Here is a 19,240-nt window from a genome sequence, read left to right on the forward strand (position 1 = left end):
CTAAACCTAAAGCCTGACTGCTTGGATGATTCTGTGTTGTGGCTTCGTGGATTCGTGAGTAGGTGTTGTATACCGGAAAGAAACGATTAAATTGAGCTTAACTTTGTGCATTTTTTCTCTTAAGTACTTCGTTGCTCATCTGTGAGACAGCAGTGACCTTAAACGACAATCGCCTGAGGAGAGCTTGGCGCATTGCGCCCTGGAAAAAAAGAAATAAGCGGATGGGGGGAAGCGCAGTAGCCTGCACTTTGGTTGGTGTGTGCTTGCTCACAAGTATCCCAAGAACATCTGGACTAAAGCCATATAAAGAATTTATAGGTAAGTTCCATGTGCGGAGACTTACATCCCAAACTGGTTTTGAATGCTTCTGAAAAGAGGCCAAATATCCAGACTGGCATCTCCAAGTGCCATCTCTAAAATGTGCAATCAATAATCTATTTGTCAAGAAAGCAGAGCCTTTGCAATGATCATGAGTTATGCTGCTGACAAGATCTGTTTTTGTTTTGAAGCTGAATTTTTGTTCTTTTGAACAACAGCCTCGAGATTCTTTTACTTTTAATATTTTCGACTTTTTGCTGGAACGTTTAGTTTAAGAAATACGACGTAAAACGTCTCTGCTGTAATAATTTCTTATGATGGACAACTGAGATTTTCAGTTTGGCCAGGCGATTAGAGGCCTGCGTACGGTCAGCCTGAATTTAGGTGAGTCTAAGCACAACTTCTGGAAGATCTTTATACAGTCTCCCATTGCGCTATCAATATGGTTATTCTAAAATTACTTTTTTCATATGACAGTATTGCATACATTTAATCCAAGTTTTGCTTTTCTTCAGCTTTTTTTTTAAATGATTGATTATTATCTTTCCGAAAGGACCAGCCGCCATGGCTTATCATTTTTAAGGAAAAAAGCCTTTTATCCTCGCCCAAAGGACTTAATCGGTTCTAAATGTGTACTTTTCTTACTTGTTGGTATTTGAGTATACCTTAATTACTGGACTGAACTCGAGTTTTCTACAAAATCTGATTTTGATTTTACCATTATAACAGCGTTTTAAGAAACAACGATTAATGTCAGTTTCTTCAGAAAACAATAACCTCTGTATTCGGTGTTTAGGAAAAAAAAACTGCAATCATAGTTCGTAAGACTAAATTCTTATACTTGTGAACTGGGAAGACTTTCGAGTAGTCTGTCCTCATACCTCGGAGAACCTTAGAGGGGCGGTACTGTCTTCTCTCCTCCTACCAGTTCTTGCTCTCACAACGGGAAAGGCTGGCTCGGGGCGTGCGCTCTTGCGTGCCGCTCCCAGAAATACTCGGAGGGGCGGGGGGCGGGGGGGGCAGGGGCGGAGGGGGGTGAGACAGCTAGACAGGAAGACAGATCCAGATCGATGAGACCGAGGTATAGAACCGCCATCGAACTCCTCGGAAGCAGAGTTTGTTTAGTGCTTGATTTCTTTCCACCTTTAAGCTTCTTTGCGCACACTGATCCCCCTGCTCTCCAAACCAAGAAGATGCCCAAATCCTCTCCGCGCGTATTCCCATGGCCCTCCCTGTGGCTGGCATCGTTGCTTATTTTGATGGTGCAGTCGGTGCTCTCGTCCTCCTCTACGTATCAGAGACCTGCAGTCGCTGGGAAGCGCCAAGGCTTCTTGGAGAGGACGCTGGTTCTCCTGGATGTCAACACCCGCAGTTCAATCAGAGTCCTCAACGAAAACTTCCTCTCTCTCCAACTGGACCCCTCGATCATCAGAGACGGATGGCTGGACTTTCTGAGGTACAAAAGAACCCTTTCCTGCTTGTCGTCTACATCGATCTATATGGGTGCCCTCCTCTAAAATATTTGGAGGTTATTTTATTCATTACGCACGCAGCCACGTTGTCTGAGTTGTCATGGATCGATCCAGCACGTTTCCTTCTCACTCCGGGAACCAAGCAGTCCAGTTCTCCATACTGATTCTGACTGAGGTTCGCAAAGTTTAACTTTAAAAAAGACTACACTGAGAGTGGACGATTCCTTCAAAAACTGTCCGTTTAGGGTTGCAGCTGTTATAGTCTACAGTGTGCACTGTTGCATCAAGATTTGATAAAAATGATCTAATGTCTATCTAAATCTAAAATGCAAAATGTCACTTTCATAAGTTAGCCAATCTACTTTTCACCTTCTGAAAATAACTAAAAGAACAGATCGACTGGTTCCAATGGCAGCTATGTTGCATTTTTTTTTTTTTTTTAATAATGAAGGGTAACTATTTATTTACTGCTGACTTTTCACCCTGAGTATTTCTCTGAACAGTTGGAGGAAAGCACAGACTGAGACCACGACCCGCGCCACTGTCACAATATTTTGGCTAATGAAGCGCAGCATTATTAAAACCCAGACTTTCAATAATAACTTTAAAGTGTGTTTAAACTAAACACACTGACAATACCCTAAGAAGTCTCTGGCCCGCTATGACATGTATTGAGTAATGCCAGATAATGTTATTCGGTACAGCTTCTTATATAAACTGGAAACCACTCAGTGACAAAGAATGAGCACATCTTAATCCGCGCGTGGCCCATTCTCGGTTATTATTTTACAGTAAATATATGACAACATTTGATATTTTATTCACATAGCCGTTACACTTCTACGTGTCACCTAACCACTGTTCCAACTTTGATTTTTATATTTATTATTATTGTAGTTCGTATTGTTGTTTCTTACCCTTACATTGAAATGACGAGGATTCATATGTGTGATCAACCAAAATTAAAAATTCAGTAAGACTCGTGGGCCGTTTCCGCATTTTTCATAATTGAACTGGATTATGTGGTTTAGACTGACAATCGAGCAAAGTAGAAGTCTCTCTCTATACTTTGAATTAGTTTTTAAAAAAATGAAAACTTCATACTCACTAAATATGAACTTAGCTTGAATAGCTTTGTATGGACTACACGCTCCTTTTGATCGGCCTCTATTTCACGTGAATAAAGAACATGAATAAGTAAAAGGCAGCTTGAGTGTATGAAAGAAAATAGGTAAAGAAACAGCAAGTTAGTTGGGAAAAATATTTTTAAAATATTGAGGATAGAATTGTTCGTCAACTACACAAAGCATGTGTGTGTGTCGTTTTAATCCTTTGTTCATCAGCTTATGGCCTTGTACTACCTGCTGTAGTGGCTGCCAAATGCGTCGTGGGTCTGCAGACGAGGGGAAAAAGTTTTATGATAGACCTGCAGCAAATTAGCAGTTACGGGAAAATCCAATTTCTTCTGTAGCTAATCTGTTTAATAGCTGGATGGTCTGAAGTAAACGGAACTGAAGAACGGGAGACAGGACGATCACAGAGAACGACGACTTTTTACTGACTTTAACAAATATATCCCTCGTTATAAATGTACACAGGTTAGCAGTTTTAACGTGTGAGTCTAGTCTGTAAAAACCACCCAGTTGCTGAAGTGTTTTCTTTTTGTCCCATATCCGCAGCTCCAAGCGGCTCGTGACCCTGGCGCGAGGCCTGTCGCCCGCGTTTCTGCGCTTTGGTGGAAAGCGAACAGACTTCCTGCAGTTCAACAACCAGAAGAACCTCGCCAAGTTCAGAGGGCCGGGACCAGACTACTATCTGAAAAACTACGAGGACGGTGATTAGACATGACATTTTCTCCTCTCTCTCTGGCCCCAGTATTTATTTTAGACCGACTTTTAGAAGATGATTAAATGTTTGCTCTCATGTCAGTCCCCATTTCTTTGAGGGAATGTTAAATCCTCTGAAGCTAGGGTTGCCTATTTCTTCATAAAACGCTGTGCTACGCTGCCAGTTTAAGGACTCCTAGCTAAAACGAAAGCGAAGACGAGAGAAACAGAAGTTTAAAAGAAAAGTTAGAAAACAAATAATTTTACTAGCCGCTACAACTGTTTTTAATATATCGATCCTATAGTATGGTTATGCCTTTTTCACAGCAGGACGTTATGACATGAACACAGGTGTTATCATCTTAATTATGATTCACACCTTAAAAGCACAAAACCTTCATTAAAGTTGTTGGAAACACCTGTGTTTACCTAACATTTCATGTCACAATGGCGGCTTTTCGCCGTGGTCCGCAGAGCCAAATATTTAGTTTTTCATAAATAAAAAACAAAAAAAACATAAATAAATAAAAATTAAAAAACGGCAGATATTTGGCTAGATATTTTTATATGGCTTCACTAAAGTGTGTTGAAAAAATATTAGAAACACGTCTTAGTATAACCCAGTGGACTACAGTTTAACGCATCCCTAATGTGTACACTTTAAAAATTAACTTGGATTAATTTTATTTAAATAGTTTGATCGCACACTTCATGTTAGACACATGATAAAGGCAGAGCACTAGACTGTATTCATTTTAGATAAATGTGTGTTATAAAAAAAAGTCACAACTGAGGATGTAAATGGCGATGTAAGGAGGTGGTCTATATACTTAGTCTTGCTAGATATCAATAAAACACGTGTGTTTCTTTGAATAGTAACAGACTGGGTTACAGATATAACTTTATGTTCTGGCTTTGGCAGTGTGTTAAACTGCCGCAGCCTTCTGGTTTCAGTGTCAGATTACAATTTTAAAATAAAATAAAAAAAGATATGTACAATTAGTTTGGGGTGAAAAATTGCAACATAGGTTTCTCTATGGCAAAAATATTAATAAAATAATAATTTTTTCCATTCATTCTGGTTTTCAGATATTGTGCGCAGTGACATTGCACTGGACAAGCAGAAGGGCTGCAAACTGGCCAGCCATCCTGATATAATGCTGGAGCTGCAGAGGGAGAAGGCAGCCACCACCCAGCTTGTTCTGCTAAAAGAGCAGCTGTCTAACATCTACAGCAACATTACAATAACAGGTAGGAGATCACACACACACGCACACGCACGCACGCACGCACAAAATAGGCCTTTTTTGGCACTTATTCATATCCTGGCGTATTGTCTGCAGTTTGTTCATACACATGCATGTGCACTCACATGAGGTTCAAAGCACACCAGTGTAAACCATCAGCTTTCAGAATGACAAATGTAATTTGTAAAGGAGGAATGTAAGGATGGATATAGGGGTGCAGCAGCAGGCAAGTAAACAGAGCACTGACATTTTCGCTGGTTACAGTTAACTCAACCTGACCGCAGAAGGAACTCTGACGTCTTGATGTTGGGTGGGCTGCATTTCTTATCTGTTTTCCTTTGTGATTGATTGGGATGGAAATAAGAAGCTGCAGGAGAGGATAGTAACAGAGGCAAAAGTAAAATATTGGATTTATGTTTTAAAAGTATTGTACTGCTCAGAAAAGTCCACAGACTTGGACTTGGTAATAAATTGGCTGCATCTGTCAGCAATAATTAATTCATGCTGTTTGTTTGGTTTCAGAGGACTTTGGATTCAAAATAAAATTGTAGTTGATTACTAGGAAGGTTAAGTCTTATGCACGCCCTTTTTATCTTCGTTAGCATGTTGAAAAGTCAGTGGGTTGGAATTGTGTTTTGGGTTGGTGGGATTTTTATACCAAAATCTGAACCACCCAAAAAAGAGTTTCAAAACCTGTAAGTTCTTTTGGAAAAGTAATGTTGGACTTGGGAATTAGCAGGGACCTGAGTTGAAGGGAATCATTAGATACAGTGATGTACATGACCACGTGTTCTCTGTCTGGAGACATTAAAAATATTTGGCCATGCAAATCTTAAAGTCATTGATAAATTATGTAAAGAATCCAAATATACGTTAATTGAACCCCGTTGAATGTGCCACTAATATTTTGGTCATAACATGCAGAGAACAAAAAAGCCTTGCATGAGTTGGTCTACAGAGTATTTTTCATGTATTCAGACTGTACTGCTTCCCTGGGACAGACCCTCTGTGTGTTGCTGTGTGAGTGATAGAGGCAGATATGAAGACCATACATCAGCTGCATATTTTCAAATAGTCTCAAGTGCAACAGTGAAAACACAGACATATCGCATTTATCACAGTAGGCAAATACACAGAAGAAGAATTTGTACCTGCTCGGGTGTGGGGTCAGTTCACAAGTTCAGGTCAGGAGTTATTTACTGTAGCACCCTATCATTAATACTGATCTGTTGACTGTGCAAAAAAACCCCATGGCCTTGCAGTATTTCATTGTATCACTGTAGGAACTGAAGATTTTACACAGAGTTCCAGCATTTTTGGACATCTACTGTGCATGAGAGTTTGAAGTTTTTTGGGGGGTTTGTTTCTTTGTCTTTTTTTTTAACAGCCAGATCTATTGTTGATCAAACATGCTGGTAGCAATTACGTAATTATATTTTCTTGCATTGTTGTCATATGGTGCTCATATGAATACAAATTTAAAGACACAGTACGAGCAACTAGTAATGTGGATGTTATGGCCAAGCTTGTTGAGACATGCAACTTGTATAATTTCAGAAAAGCATATAACATGACTACTGTGCGAAACTGTAAGATCAGCAGAAAATAGTGTTGGAGTATCCAGTTCTGCAGTTCAAATCTCAACAAATACTTATTACACACACAATGTTGTTGTGATGCATTGACATCATTTGCATTATCATTCTGATATTGTCTGAGTTGCTGTTTCTTGAAAAAGAAATAGCCATAATCTTAAAAAAACATGATCAGGACACCTAGTCCCAGTCTTACATGTAGTATAGTGCTAATGTTGCTCAAAATTAAGACCACATTTCCCATAAACCCTGCTGCTTCCTGTCACAAAGAGGATGTTAGCAGCAGCAGCTGCAGCATAGAGGAGAGGCAACAGCTTGTCTCAATGACTAAAAGATATGTTATTTTATCCTGTAAATACTGTTTTCAAACTGTTTTTAAATTTGCTGAAGCAAGTTGATGAAGTATAATCTTAAAATATTGATACATTTAACCTTTTGTGAATATGAACTAATTGTTATTTTCCTAGATTTGAGACATTTTAAGTGTTTGGGACTCATGGAGAATCATATCCTTTTAAATGGTAAAACCTCAGTTTGGAGACCCATAGGGTAATGCTAGTTTTACGCAGGTGCCACATTTCTTATCAGACTGCACTTAATTTAGCGAAAGTCTTTTCACAAAAACATCTAATTTTTCCAAACACAGGCTAAGCTAAAAGCAATTATTTGAATCTATTAAGGAAATTGGTGAGGCTATTGGTTTCTTTTAAAGGTGCAAAAACAAAAAATGTGGAACTGAGCAACCATTAGTTGAGAAATAAGTCACCAGAATGCACGCTGATGACACTGAAAAAGTCCTGAAAGTGTGAACATGTTTGTGTGTAAAGTCCAATCTGTGCAGAAACTTCATCTCTGTGCTGGAGAGAAACAGGGGTTCAGAGGCACTAAGGATGTGTTTAAATATGGTCTGGTAACAATTAGTCAAGATCTGTGTGTGTGTGTTTGTGTGGGTGGGTGTGTGTGCTTGTGGTGTGTGTGTGTGTGTAAAGGCAGGTGGTGTTTTAAAGACCTTTAACAGTCTCTCTCCATCCTTTTCCACTCACCACTGTCTGACCTTTGGCCTAGGCTTGTTAGAGCTATCAGTAATGGGGCCACTCTGAGTTTACATGCGCAGACACATTCAGCTGGGGTATGAAGTTGAGAAATTACCATGACCTTAGACAAGGTCATGGCGAGCGTCATTTCATGTCTCTCTGCAGGAGAATATTCCTCCATCAAGGATCACTTCCTGGACCTTTTTCTCTTTTTGTGCTTTACTTTTTCTTCTCTAACTCTATCAGTTTCCTTTTCTTCATAACACAACACCTCTCTTATATTTACTGTTAGTTTAGCTATTCTGATTTCACATGAGGATAGGCATGTTTTACACTGAATGAAGCGACCAGTTCGTTCAACTTGGGACATTGAAAACCTCGTTCATGTATTGAATACTCAAAGGATAGACATAATTCAATTTAGGAATTCCTATACTGTGTTATTCTTGTCATATAAAACTGGAAGATCAGTATTTGTGAATAGGAACCAGAAGAAAATCTTCCAAAAACAGAGAAATCTGAGAAGCAAGAGTGAAGAGGAGGACATTGTTAGTAATGAGGTCTGCAGCTGCTTGCAGGAGAGTGAATGGAAAGTTTTCTACTTTACTTTAAAAGTATCAATGATCTTGAAATGTTTTCTTTGACATTAAATACAAAAAGAACTCATCTAATCAGTGTTTCTATAGTTCTAGCTGAAAACAGCTGCACCAATGGGAAGAAACTGCATTGTGCCTACACTAATATATATATATATATATATATATATATATATATATATATATATATGGTGACAGAGATACAAAAAGCTACACTGTCCTTTGCTGTTAAAATTTAAAAAGCAGAGTCTGTCTTTAGGCAATACTGAATATGAATATTATGATATGATTTCTTATACCTTTTGCAAAAACTGCATAAAATCAATATTTGTCATATTCAATGCAGCCCTACCCAGACACTGAGGTAATAGTATTATTTGGTTGGTTATTTTATGTTTACATGCGTGAATAGTTATATCATTGGGGGAGGAAGTATCTTGATGAAATATGGCAGTTGATTAGCAGTTGATTTCCTCATAAAGGCAAGATGTCAAACTCCAAGATAACTGGCAGTTTTGTGGTCCTTGCTAAAGCCAGCTGTTGCTTGTTGGAGAAGCCAAGAATGAAGATCACTGCAGAAGGAGTAAAGTTATTAGGACTTTAAATTAGTAGTGTCCCCTGCACAAACTATTGCAAAGAGGAGTCATTATGTGATGGTACATAGAGATGAATTTATTTTAATTGAGTATAGTGAGACAAAGATGACCACTTCACTTGATCAAATTTTGGTTTGAGATGACACACTTAAGAATATTATTTTAATGTAAGATGAGTCAAATGTTGGCTTCATGATCTAGCAGATGGTTTGGAGCCTGACGTCACAATTTAGCCTCTACTCTTTCTCTGTTTCTTAGTCTGATCTCACACTCGCAGTATTAAGTGACATGAATGTTTATGGGATTTAATCAGTTGTTAGGTATACGCAAACATTACTGAGAGTAGATCAGACACTAATACCATGAGCCTCTCTCTGTAAGTTGGCACAGTCAAGGCTAGAAACCGCTAACAGAAAGATGCATAGCTCCCCAGGAAACATGAGAAGAATGACAGAAAAGTGAAATATGTTAATGTTTATGTAATGTATTCTTTGCAACAAATGTTCTTGTGCACTTGATAAAGGTCATTGTGCTTAAATGAAATCTTGGCCACGTAGTTTGTTTGGCGTGTGTACAATTCTACCTAAACATGAAGTCTACATGTAAAACTGAAGGGTTTTTTGTCAACGACTGTATGTTTCAGTGACTTAGTCAGTGTTCAGATTCTGAGTTGCAACATATGGGAGAATAGAGGAGAATTTCACTGTATGCATATCTCAAATGTTCCACAGAGTTAGTGGATAGCCTTTCTAAGCCTGCTAGAAAATATGAACAGGGCTGGACATGCAAACTTTGATTATTATGTTTGACTGTTTTCATTAATACTGTACACACTGCTGCACTCTAGCTTGTGAAACCAGCTGTACTTTTGTGTACACACTTGATGTAAAACTGCACATCAAATGTGTAAACACATATTGAAATATTTCACCCCAGCTCAGATATCAAATCGGATTTTTTGTGCGAAAAACTCCTATCCTGTGTGCAGTACAACTGTGAAAACTGAAATGAAATTCTTGACAGAAAGCGTAATGAGACACTAACATACAGGAATATGTTAAAAATCTGGAAAGGCAAACATTAGGAACAGAACGGGGAATTCACTGAACATCTGTGAATGGCTTGAAAATGTTATAATCAAAACAAACTGGCACAGCTGTCTATAGCCTCTAGTTATAACTTTCTCTTTTTAAAAAAATCAAAACGCATTTTCTCGCAGCACTGGGAAACATGCTCTATTCTTTGTATTTGTTCTGCTCACCATCTTCTCCCAGACCTTTATCACTCCTCTTCTTAATCGTATGCTTTAAACTCTTTCGTGAGTGACCAGAAGTGTTTCTCCAACGGCTTCCTCATCTTTTTGTTTAAAATTGCCTCAGTTAGTATGTTCACACTTTGCGTGAACTGTAATGGATTTGGTTTTTGGTGTTGCAGCTGCTTCAGTACCCGGACCATCTTTAGCTCACTGCTGAATACAGATTTATGAGAGTTTCCCCTGCCAAGTTTCACACGGTAACACTACAGTGCAGCCAGTTGCCATGTCAGCAGGAGAGTGAATATAATCTGCTTTGATTTGTATATATCCATAATGATATTATTAGATATGAGCAGCTATTGCGGTTCTTGGACAGAGTGGAGGTAGTTGAAAAAACATTAAAGGTTGTGTGCATATTTTTTCATGCAACGTATTGCCCAACTGTTTACTTTATTGTACTATTAAAAGAAGCGATGCTAGAACCCTGCTGTGTTGTCCTGCCAATAGCTTAAGGGAGTCAGAAGCATAGCATTTCTTTTCACAGATACGTGAAGTGTGAGTTTTAAGTATTTTTCTGCCTTCAAACTGCACTCACACTTAGGTGAAGCAAAATTACTGCTGTCTTATATGGAGTTTGTGTTGAAGAGGTTTTGCAATAGTAATTTCACAAATTTTAATTAAATTCTTTTGCATTTTTAAACTTTTTATTTATTGCAAAGAAGAAATATTTAAATTGGACTGTTTTGTGTTCTGCCAATTCAAGCAGTAACTGCAAACTGGACAAAGCCTATTATGATAATACCCAAAATAAGCTTTTCCAAATTAGCGTTAAATTCTGTTTGAAATTCAGAATTGTTTTCCGGTCTTAGGTTTTACATAGTAGTTTTTTTGTTTTGTTTTTTTGGGTTTTTTTGTTTTTTTTTTTTGCAGTATTACATTAGATGCAATACACACACTTATGAAAGCGCATTAGAACCAGACTGGGGACAGTACTGTTGGTATCCACACGCTGAAATCTGGGCACACACTTGATTTGAAAAGTCAATATTTTTCTGACAATGACCTGCCTGAAAACCAGTTAACAAAAACAGGATTTATAGTTACAAAAGGGATCCATGTGTCAAAAAAACACACCATAAATTTAAAGTGAGTAGTAAAATTATTAATGTCTTCATTACTTGCACACCTTGAGCAAATTTTCTGCACTTTAGTTTACCTATTGGCTTAAAATGTATCCCATCTGCTTTTATATCTTTTGAAACAAGACATGCTCTTTTCTTTTGGGTTTTTGTTCAGAACCATAACCTTCTTTGTAGTTTTTTTATATATATTTTGTGGCTTTCAGGGATTTACTTCATTGCATTTGTCCTCTCGGTCACCATGTGTATCATCTTAGCGCAGATGTGTTTAAAGTCATGTTCATTTTAAGTGTATCTGTAATAACCATTCTCTAAATAACTTGCATCATTAGATTATTCATGTTCATGTGCACACTGAAAAGATTTGGATCCAGACTTAAACCCTGCGGCACGTCACTGCAACCAGTTTCACACACAGAGCCATTTACAGCATAACTCAAAGTAGTGAATTATCTATAGACAAAGGAGCTCAGTCAGAACATGACTACATGTGAATTTGTGTGACCTTTTTTTTATGTGTGTTTGGCTGAATTTATAAAGTGCTTTTTTCTCATTCTTACATGTCAGTTTACAATTATCACCAGTGATGTAATCTCAGCGTGACAAACGTTTGATTGCCATATAGCCTACTTTTTTTCCTTACTCTTTCCACATGGCCTACACAGATCCAGAAGTGTCTGTTTTTCCTTGATCGAAAGAATACCCAGTGTTTAAATCATGGATGGACATAACATGTAATTCCATGTGTTTGCAATATGCCCCGAGACAAGTGCCAGCAACCTGCAAACGAATGTCATTTTAATAGCCTGATGCATGGGAAATGTTTGAAAGCAGTCCTTCCTATCCCGTGATTGTTTGGCATGACATCCAACCTCCACATTTTTCTTCAGAGCTCTAGAAAACATACGTTTTGTGTCAAATTTCAAATCATGGCACTGTGTTCTTGACTGCTTTGAGCAAGCTTGTACCAGTGGGATGGCTCTGTTGCTGGAATGCTGGTACCTCTTGAATATATGTGTGTCTAGGTCTCCGTGTGTGTGTGTGTTTATACAGACTGTAAGTGTGTGTATGGGTCCAGATGAAGTTGTTATCCCGAGGCAGAAAACATGCCTCCTTCATTACCAGTGAGACACATTTTATTTCCTTAATTTGACTCTTAGGCTGTCATCTGTTATTTATGAGATTACCCTGTGTGTGTGTTTGTGTGTGTGCCTGTCCATATGTATTCATTGTGTGTACAGTTTGCACTGGAAATAGGGTCTGGTAAGGGGCTAAAAAGCTGTAACTGCTGTTTAGAGAGGTGATTTGACTTGGTGTTTAAGAATGTTACGCTAATGTTTCTTCTCTCAACTACTTACCCTGGAATTTAACACATTCATTAGCATCGCACAAATGTTGGCAACATTGCTACATGCGTGTGTGTGCTCCAGGAAAGTGTCTGCTATTTCTTGTAGCGAGAGAATACAGTTTTGCGGGGCTGAGCCGTCATCAGTACGTATCTAAGGAGTTGAGTCAATTTTAGCATGAGTACATAAACACTGTTCTTTTATATTACATTTTTATATTAAGAAATTAAAATAAAATATTTTCATATGTTTTACCTGAATAATTTTAATATAATTTTTTTCCTCCTACATTCTGCTTAACGTTTCTGTAATACTTAGTTGCAGTGGTAAATGTAACTTTAGATATATAATATATATGCACAGTTGCAGAATATGGATGAGACTACTTACCACCTTTTCAGACTGACGTTCTTCCTCTAGTTTAATGTGATTTGCACCCAATGTTTTCTAACCATAATCATTCACATTATTCCTGTTGGATAAATTGTTTCTTTCCTCTCTTTGGTTCATACTTTGTGTTCATACTTTAACACTGGGGATATTCAACTTATTGTGTCATCGTGCACTAAACCCCATCCCCCCTCAAAAAAACGTTGCTTTCATACATGTTTGGCATGTTTTTCTTTGGCCACTTGTGAACCCTGTTTAATTCTGTTCCTTTTTTTTCATTTGGAGCATATGTTGGATTGTGTTGGACCTTGTCAGAGGCCATCTATCACTCCATGGTGTCCTGCTGAGTTGGAGATTCACAGCACAGCCCTCAACTCTCAAAATGAGAAAACAAGAGCATGAGTGAAGAATAAGAGAGCAGAGAGAAGGGGGAAAAAATGGGGAATGAATAGAGTGAGAAGTGAACCAACAGACTGATCAAAACGGAAGTATAAAGAGCAAAAAGAGAGCAAAACTTGAAGATGAATAAAACATTTCAACTCATGTGAGACCTACAGTTTTTCTCTAGAACAATCTTTTACCATCTCAGCCAGGCCCAGCACTTAAGATCCATCGCACAAGCCAACACCTGTGGTGTAAACTGTGCCTTCAAGGTTGAGCAAACCTGTAAATGTTCAGGGATCAGTAGCTTCACAAGTGTTAGATTTCCCAACAGCCTCAGAGCACAAATAACATCTTCAAAGCACCCTTCCAAAAACATCTTTAATAACTAGGGTGTTTCCAAAAATCTTTCACAACCCACTAGCTTGTGTCAATTTCTTGTTACCACTGATGGATGGAAATCAGGACAGTCAATTTTTATAATGATTTTTTTTTTTGGCATGTTTATAAAAATACCATATTATATTGTTTCTGATGTACTTCTATTTTCATAGCTTAAAAGAAATCACAGTTGCCTTTAGAAAACTATTAAAAAAAACTTGTTATCACTAAGAAAGGAGGGGAAACACCATAATTGAGAAAGTATGTGTCTCCTTGTTGAAGTGGTTAGGAAATAAAGGGCAAGTTCTATCTGCTTCAGGGGCCTTGCTGCTGGCTGTCCATGACCTTTGACCTGGACATAAAAAGAGGACATCTAGGTGCCTTAGAGGGATGTGTAAAGAAGCTACTTCCTAAATTTTTATGTGTAAATATATTGTTTTTGAGGTGGTGTCTGAAGACCCTGTTATTTGTAAAACAAAAAACAAAACAAATGAAAAAAATGCATAATATTCTTGATTATGAAACCCATTACTTAACAATATATATTATTGTCCTCTTCCATCTACTCACTGACCCACATATCCCAAAATGATCTCATATATTTAATAAATAATTCAAGTGATGTAACAAAGTGAAGATTGATGCCAGATTTTTTTTAAGTGGCTTCAGTATTGGCTCAGTAAATTGTAAGTTGTTTTCCAACACATAACTCAAATGACAAACAGCAGTATAATGCAATTCCTCCATTATAAATTTGTACCTCAGTGTGAGAATTCAAAGAAAGAATTACTGTGTTGAGGCAACATCCTCAAATATACCTGCTACTTTACTGGGACTCATTGATTTGTTACAGAGTCATATCAGTTCATTGTTAACAGCTGCCTCTGAACTATGCAAATCCTGCTGTTCTTAAAGCAATATTTCTGCATTAAAAAGCTCAGGACATGCATGACATACATGCATTATTCAGTCTGGGAGTTATCTTTTCACACATCTATTATCTTGAAGTTCTGATGTGCAACCAACCATAAACTGTATGTATAATATGGATAACTTCACCTGGTGGCTGGTAAAAATACTGTTCTGAAACACCAACTTGAACATTTTGAAATATGGACTGACAAGTCCAGGATTTGTAGTAAGATGGAGATTTGTCTATTATAGCACATCCACTAATCAAATCAGACCCCATTTTTGTCTAAAAGGCCTAATTAAAAAGAAAAAAAATCATGCTGTACTGAAGAAGGCTTTAAACTAAATTGTACCAGCATAAACTGGGTTTGATGGGGGGGGTTTTTTGGTTTGTTTTTTTTAAATAGAAAGATAACACAGTAACAACATTGAATGAAGGAGGTGGGAACATGCAAATAATAAATCAGTATTGAAAACTGATTTATTAATGCTTGCAACATGCAGTTTACTGCTCATTTTGCTAATATTTAACGTAAAAGAAAGCATGTCTTTTTTTTGCATTTGAAATACACTAATTCCTCAGTAAATCTGGCCCTAAGTAACTAATGGGGTCATTTTTCTTGGACTTCTGATGAATTCGACTTACGTTTTTTAACAGTGCGAGTGCACGCCACGTCCTTTAGTAATGCTGCAGGTTTAAAGCACATTTGCTTCACTTTTCAGACCCTGAGACATATCCATCTTTTAAATACAGTCTGTAGATATATAACATGAGTATGCATCAAGTACATCTCTAACTTACAAAGAAAGTGGCTCAAGTATGTCAAATCATGCTCTGTGTCGATATAGTTACCTATAAACAACATTAGTTGTTTCCTTCCTTCAGATCTCTATAATGAAAATCCAGACAAAAGCTGAGTATCGTGTCCTCTAGAAAGATTAAAACTGCAGGTGCCCAGCTACCTTCCACAGCAACGATTCATAGACTTTATCCCAAAAAAACCAAACAAATCCAGTGCTCAAACAACATAATCCAGAGTTGCAGGAAATTGCTAAAAAGTCTTACAAGGAAACCGACTTCACAGGGGAATCGTCTCTTTGTATTTTTTCCCCTTTTTTCCTTTTTTTGTTGTTGCTTGTTTTCATTTCTGTTTATTGTGAAAGATTCTGATCACTGAGCAGCTTTAGGGAGTAATGGATTACAGTGTGGGTTTTTGTTTACACTTGAAAAATGTTGTAAACTGAAGTGAGAGAAGCACGGTGGGCTGTGTGTTTTGATCAGATAGAGCCTTGAGTCTAAGTCTTAAAGTCAGAACCCACATCACTATCAGAGCCTGTATTTTGTTTGTTTGTAAATCTCTAAAAAAACAAAAAGAAAAAAAAACATTAGGAACTTGGACGGACACATATGGAAGCCAGTTTATGCTTGAATGTTAGGATGGTAACCTACTTTTACTGAGACCAACAACAGATAGCTGTTTGGCTTCAACTTAAAATCAGTCACCTCCGTAAAGTTTTTTGGCTCATTAGAAGAGTAATAGAGGCATAATGTTAGATGTGTGACCAAATTGTTTTCTTTCTCATTTTCCAGAGTCTCTCTTTGTTTCTGTTTTTGTTAATTGGCTTAAGTATCCAGTAATTTGGTGCTTTGGGTTTTTATTTGGAGATTTTATTAGATGCCAGCTGATTGATTGTTACAAGATGACAGAGGAAATATGTAAGATATTTTATGGCCTTTCATCACTTAAGCAGTGCAACCCACTTAACTTATTTATTTTATGTCTTAACCATATTATACAACTGTTTATGTGTTGTAAAGAAATAGAAGGAAAATAGAAAGAAAAGGATGGGAAAAAAATTGGAGTAGAGTGTGTTTCATGCATTAAAGCATCTCAGTTCTTATAGATGGTTGGCCTCAAAGCCCTTTTGCTCTGGTGCGATTTGGCTTTAAAGGAACCCTGGTCTGTGGGACAATGCACTTTGTTATTAAAGGAATTTTATAAGTCCATAAGTGTGTAATGAAATTTGCCTCGGTCAAAGGAGCGAAGCACGGAAAGGAAAACTGGAATTGAATTTTCGTGGTACGTTCCTCAGACCTGCATTCCCTTAGGGAGAGTACAGGACTGCTTGCAGTGGCCCAGGCAAGAAGAGGCCAAGTGAAATCTTTCCCTGAGGTTTTGAACTTTTGCTGTGAATGGCAGGAGCCGACACCTCTAACCAGGAGCAGATGTTTGGCTTGGCCTGGTCTGTCCGCTGGCAGAGTAGGGAACCCAGGGTTTGATTGAGCCAGCATGCCCTACTCACAACACTAATAGCCTGGCTCTGCATTACTTAGGCTACCCCTGCTGAAGTCTGCTGCCTTCAAACTCCTTTACTGTAGGTCTAGAAGAGACATGGGAACTGAGCTGAGCCAAGACTCCTGTGCATTCATCGCAACATTAGAATCTCAACACTGAAGCAAAGCCGTAGCTGATTCTGCTATAATGTTAAGCAACTGGCATCTTTTGATGCTTTTTTAGATTTGCCTTGAGTTTACATTTTTCACTCATCATATGTATGTGTATACAAAATAAGTACACGTCAATTATAGAAATATCAAAAATTGATTGCTTTTAGTCTAACTTGTGTCAGCGGTAAAAATTTTAAGCCAACGTCTCAGTGCATATTTATGTTAAAAATGATCCAGCGGATTCAGGTGATGTTAGATGTTTGTTTTTGTTTTAAGCAAATGAAGGACAGCTGTCTCCAGCGTTTAAGAGTAAATACTGAAGATATTACAAGACACATTGCCTTTTTATCTTCTAAAATCTCCTGATTTTCTTATCCCCCAACATGAAACATTTTTGAAGTTCTAATGTAAACATCTTAGTCCCACCAGATGTTGAGCATCTTCTCTTTACTGGCAACCTTTACTGAAACGTTGAAAAAGACACTGTAAGCTGTCTAAACTGCATGGCATGTACAAGCATAGTCCTTCTACACACTTGGTAAAGATTTCGATTTTATCATATAGTTATAGTTCAGTCATATTTCTGTTTGTGTTTTATAATATAAATGTAATTATGTTACTAAAAATATGTTTAGGATCTGAAAAATGTACAGAGCACATTACTGTCAACTGTAAGCAGGTACAAAAAAACAATGCTTATAAAATCCTAATTATGTATTAATTATTTGTTTTAACTACTTCTTAGCATGACTCTGCCACTTGTCCCTCATGGGGTTAATGTCATACACTGTTTCTAATGGTTAAATAATCTAGGATCAAGATTTGAGGGGAAAAAGTAAATCCTAAAATAAATTCAGTACATCAGCATTACTGGTGAGCAGACATTACTTGGACTGCTTTCTAAAGGATATTCTGGTAAATGGTGCAAATCAAATCACTAATGCTAAAAATGTTTATTCTGATGGATGAACTTGCAGTAATATTTTGACACAGCAATGTATTTTTGAGGTTTCCTACACTGGGTGTAAATGAAATGGTATTTATTTGTAAAACTGGAAAAATATGTGTGATTGAATTCAAATATTTTAGCATACAATATGGTTTTTGCATCGGTTAAAAGTACCGCCACAAGTGTTAGAGCACTAAAGAAGAATGTCATTTTTCTAAACCGCAAACATCTCAACAGACTAATTGACCAAAACATAATAATAAAACAAATCAAAATCTCACTTGCATTCTAGCCTCTGCCAATAAGTCCTTGTGTAGATGGAAAGCAAATGGAGTAAAAAAATGTTTTCAGATGAAGAATAGGCTCAATTTGTTATAGCATTAGGTTCTCAGCAGACAACATCATGAAACTTAGCCAGAGCACAAGACTGTTGAGAGGATGGTTTGAGAGGACTTTTGATGATGTGATTTGTTAAGGTGATTAGTTGGAAAATGTTTCTGTGTTTATTTCCTTGAAAATCTGGCAGGAATATCATCTCTGTCATACTAGGTGCTGTAAAAATCTCATGGGACTGAAGGTTGTTTTGCTGGAGAAATCTGATGATGATGTCATTTTAAAGCTTGCTGTAGAACTGACGTCTTATCATGCATTTCCAAACCAGACATTTAATGTTATTCGAACAAGGTGCGATCGAAGGTTTATGTTATCCACGTTAGTCATAAAAAGCAAACTCTCACCTTTTATAAAATTCACTGCTATCTCCATTATGGCCACGTGAATGGAACGATCGCTTCCAGGACTGCTGCTTGTTTTTAGATCAAGAACTGTGTTGATCTGCAACGTGCTGGATCTCCTCCACGGTGTTAAAACTCTGATCCTTCAACTTAAATTAAATTTTGTGGTAAAGGACAGTTTTGTACAATAACACGCACCATTGTTGAGGTGATTTGCAGCAAATCTCTTCCATCAGATACCAGTACAACTGCATGCTTAGATGCTGATCGTGAGTAACAAATTCTCAGTGCACAAACCTATGAATGTCAAAAAAACCTCAGCTTTCATCACCACTGATGATCCTCATTGTGATTTTGAGTCAGTCTGACACAGAAGTTGGACTGTTTGCTTTGCTTTGAAGGTAGAGGTCCATGATTAAAGCTGCAGACATGCAAGTGCAAGCTGTAGAAAAGGACTTTGCAGTGATTCCATTCTATGTTGCACAAGTATATACAGCTTTTGACCTATATGTCACACAATAAGCAGGCACTGAGAACAATATCTACCAAACAGACATTTGAGGGGCTTATTTTAGGTTTGCTAAATAGCAGTGTTAGATCTTTTCACGTTAAGTAGTGAC

At 37.6% G+C, this 19,240-nt stretch overlaps 1 protein-coding gene across 2 annotated transcripts in view; it reads left to right on the plus strand.

Annotated features, from left to right (window-relative positions):
• Window positions 1-87: 87 nt before the first annotated feature.
• The window catches only part of hpse2 (heparanase 2), a 54,613-nt gene continuing 35,460 nt past the window's right edge, over window positions 88-19,240 (plus strand). Inside the window, exons 1-4 of one of the 2 annotated variants that reach the window (XM_085427563.1) lie at window positions 88-318; window positions 1,469-1,774; window positions 3,470-3,624; window positions 4,706-4,867. In XM_085427563.1, the coding sequence (XP_085283689.1) occupies window positions 1,512-1,774; window positions 3,470-3,624; window positions 4,706-4,867 (580 nt within the window). In that variant the 5' untranslated portion in view covers window positions 88-318; window positions 1,469-1,511. Of the gene's footprint in view, window positions 319-1,362; window positions 1,775-3,469; window positions 3,625-4,705; window positions 4,868-19,240 lie in introns of those variants that run through there. The other variant, XM_085427562.1, reaches the window with a different exon arrangement.

Source organism: Rhamphochromis longiceps, linkage group LG13 (assembly GCF_057381845.1).
Source record: "Rhamphochromis longiceps isolate RC_006_pf linkage group LG13, R_longiceps_female_GT1.1, whole genome shotgun sequence".
Classification (NCBI taxonomy): domain Eukaryota; kingdom Metazoa; phylum Chordata; class Actinopteri; order Cichliformes; family Cichlidae; genus Rhamphochromis; species Rhamphochromis longiceps.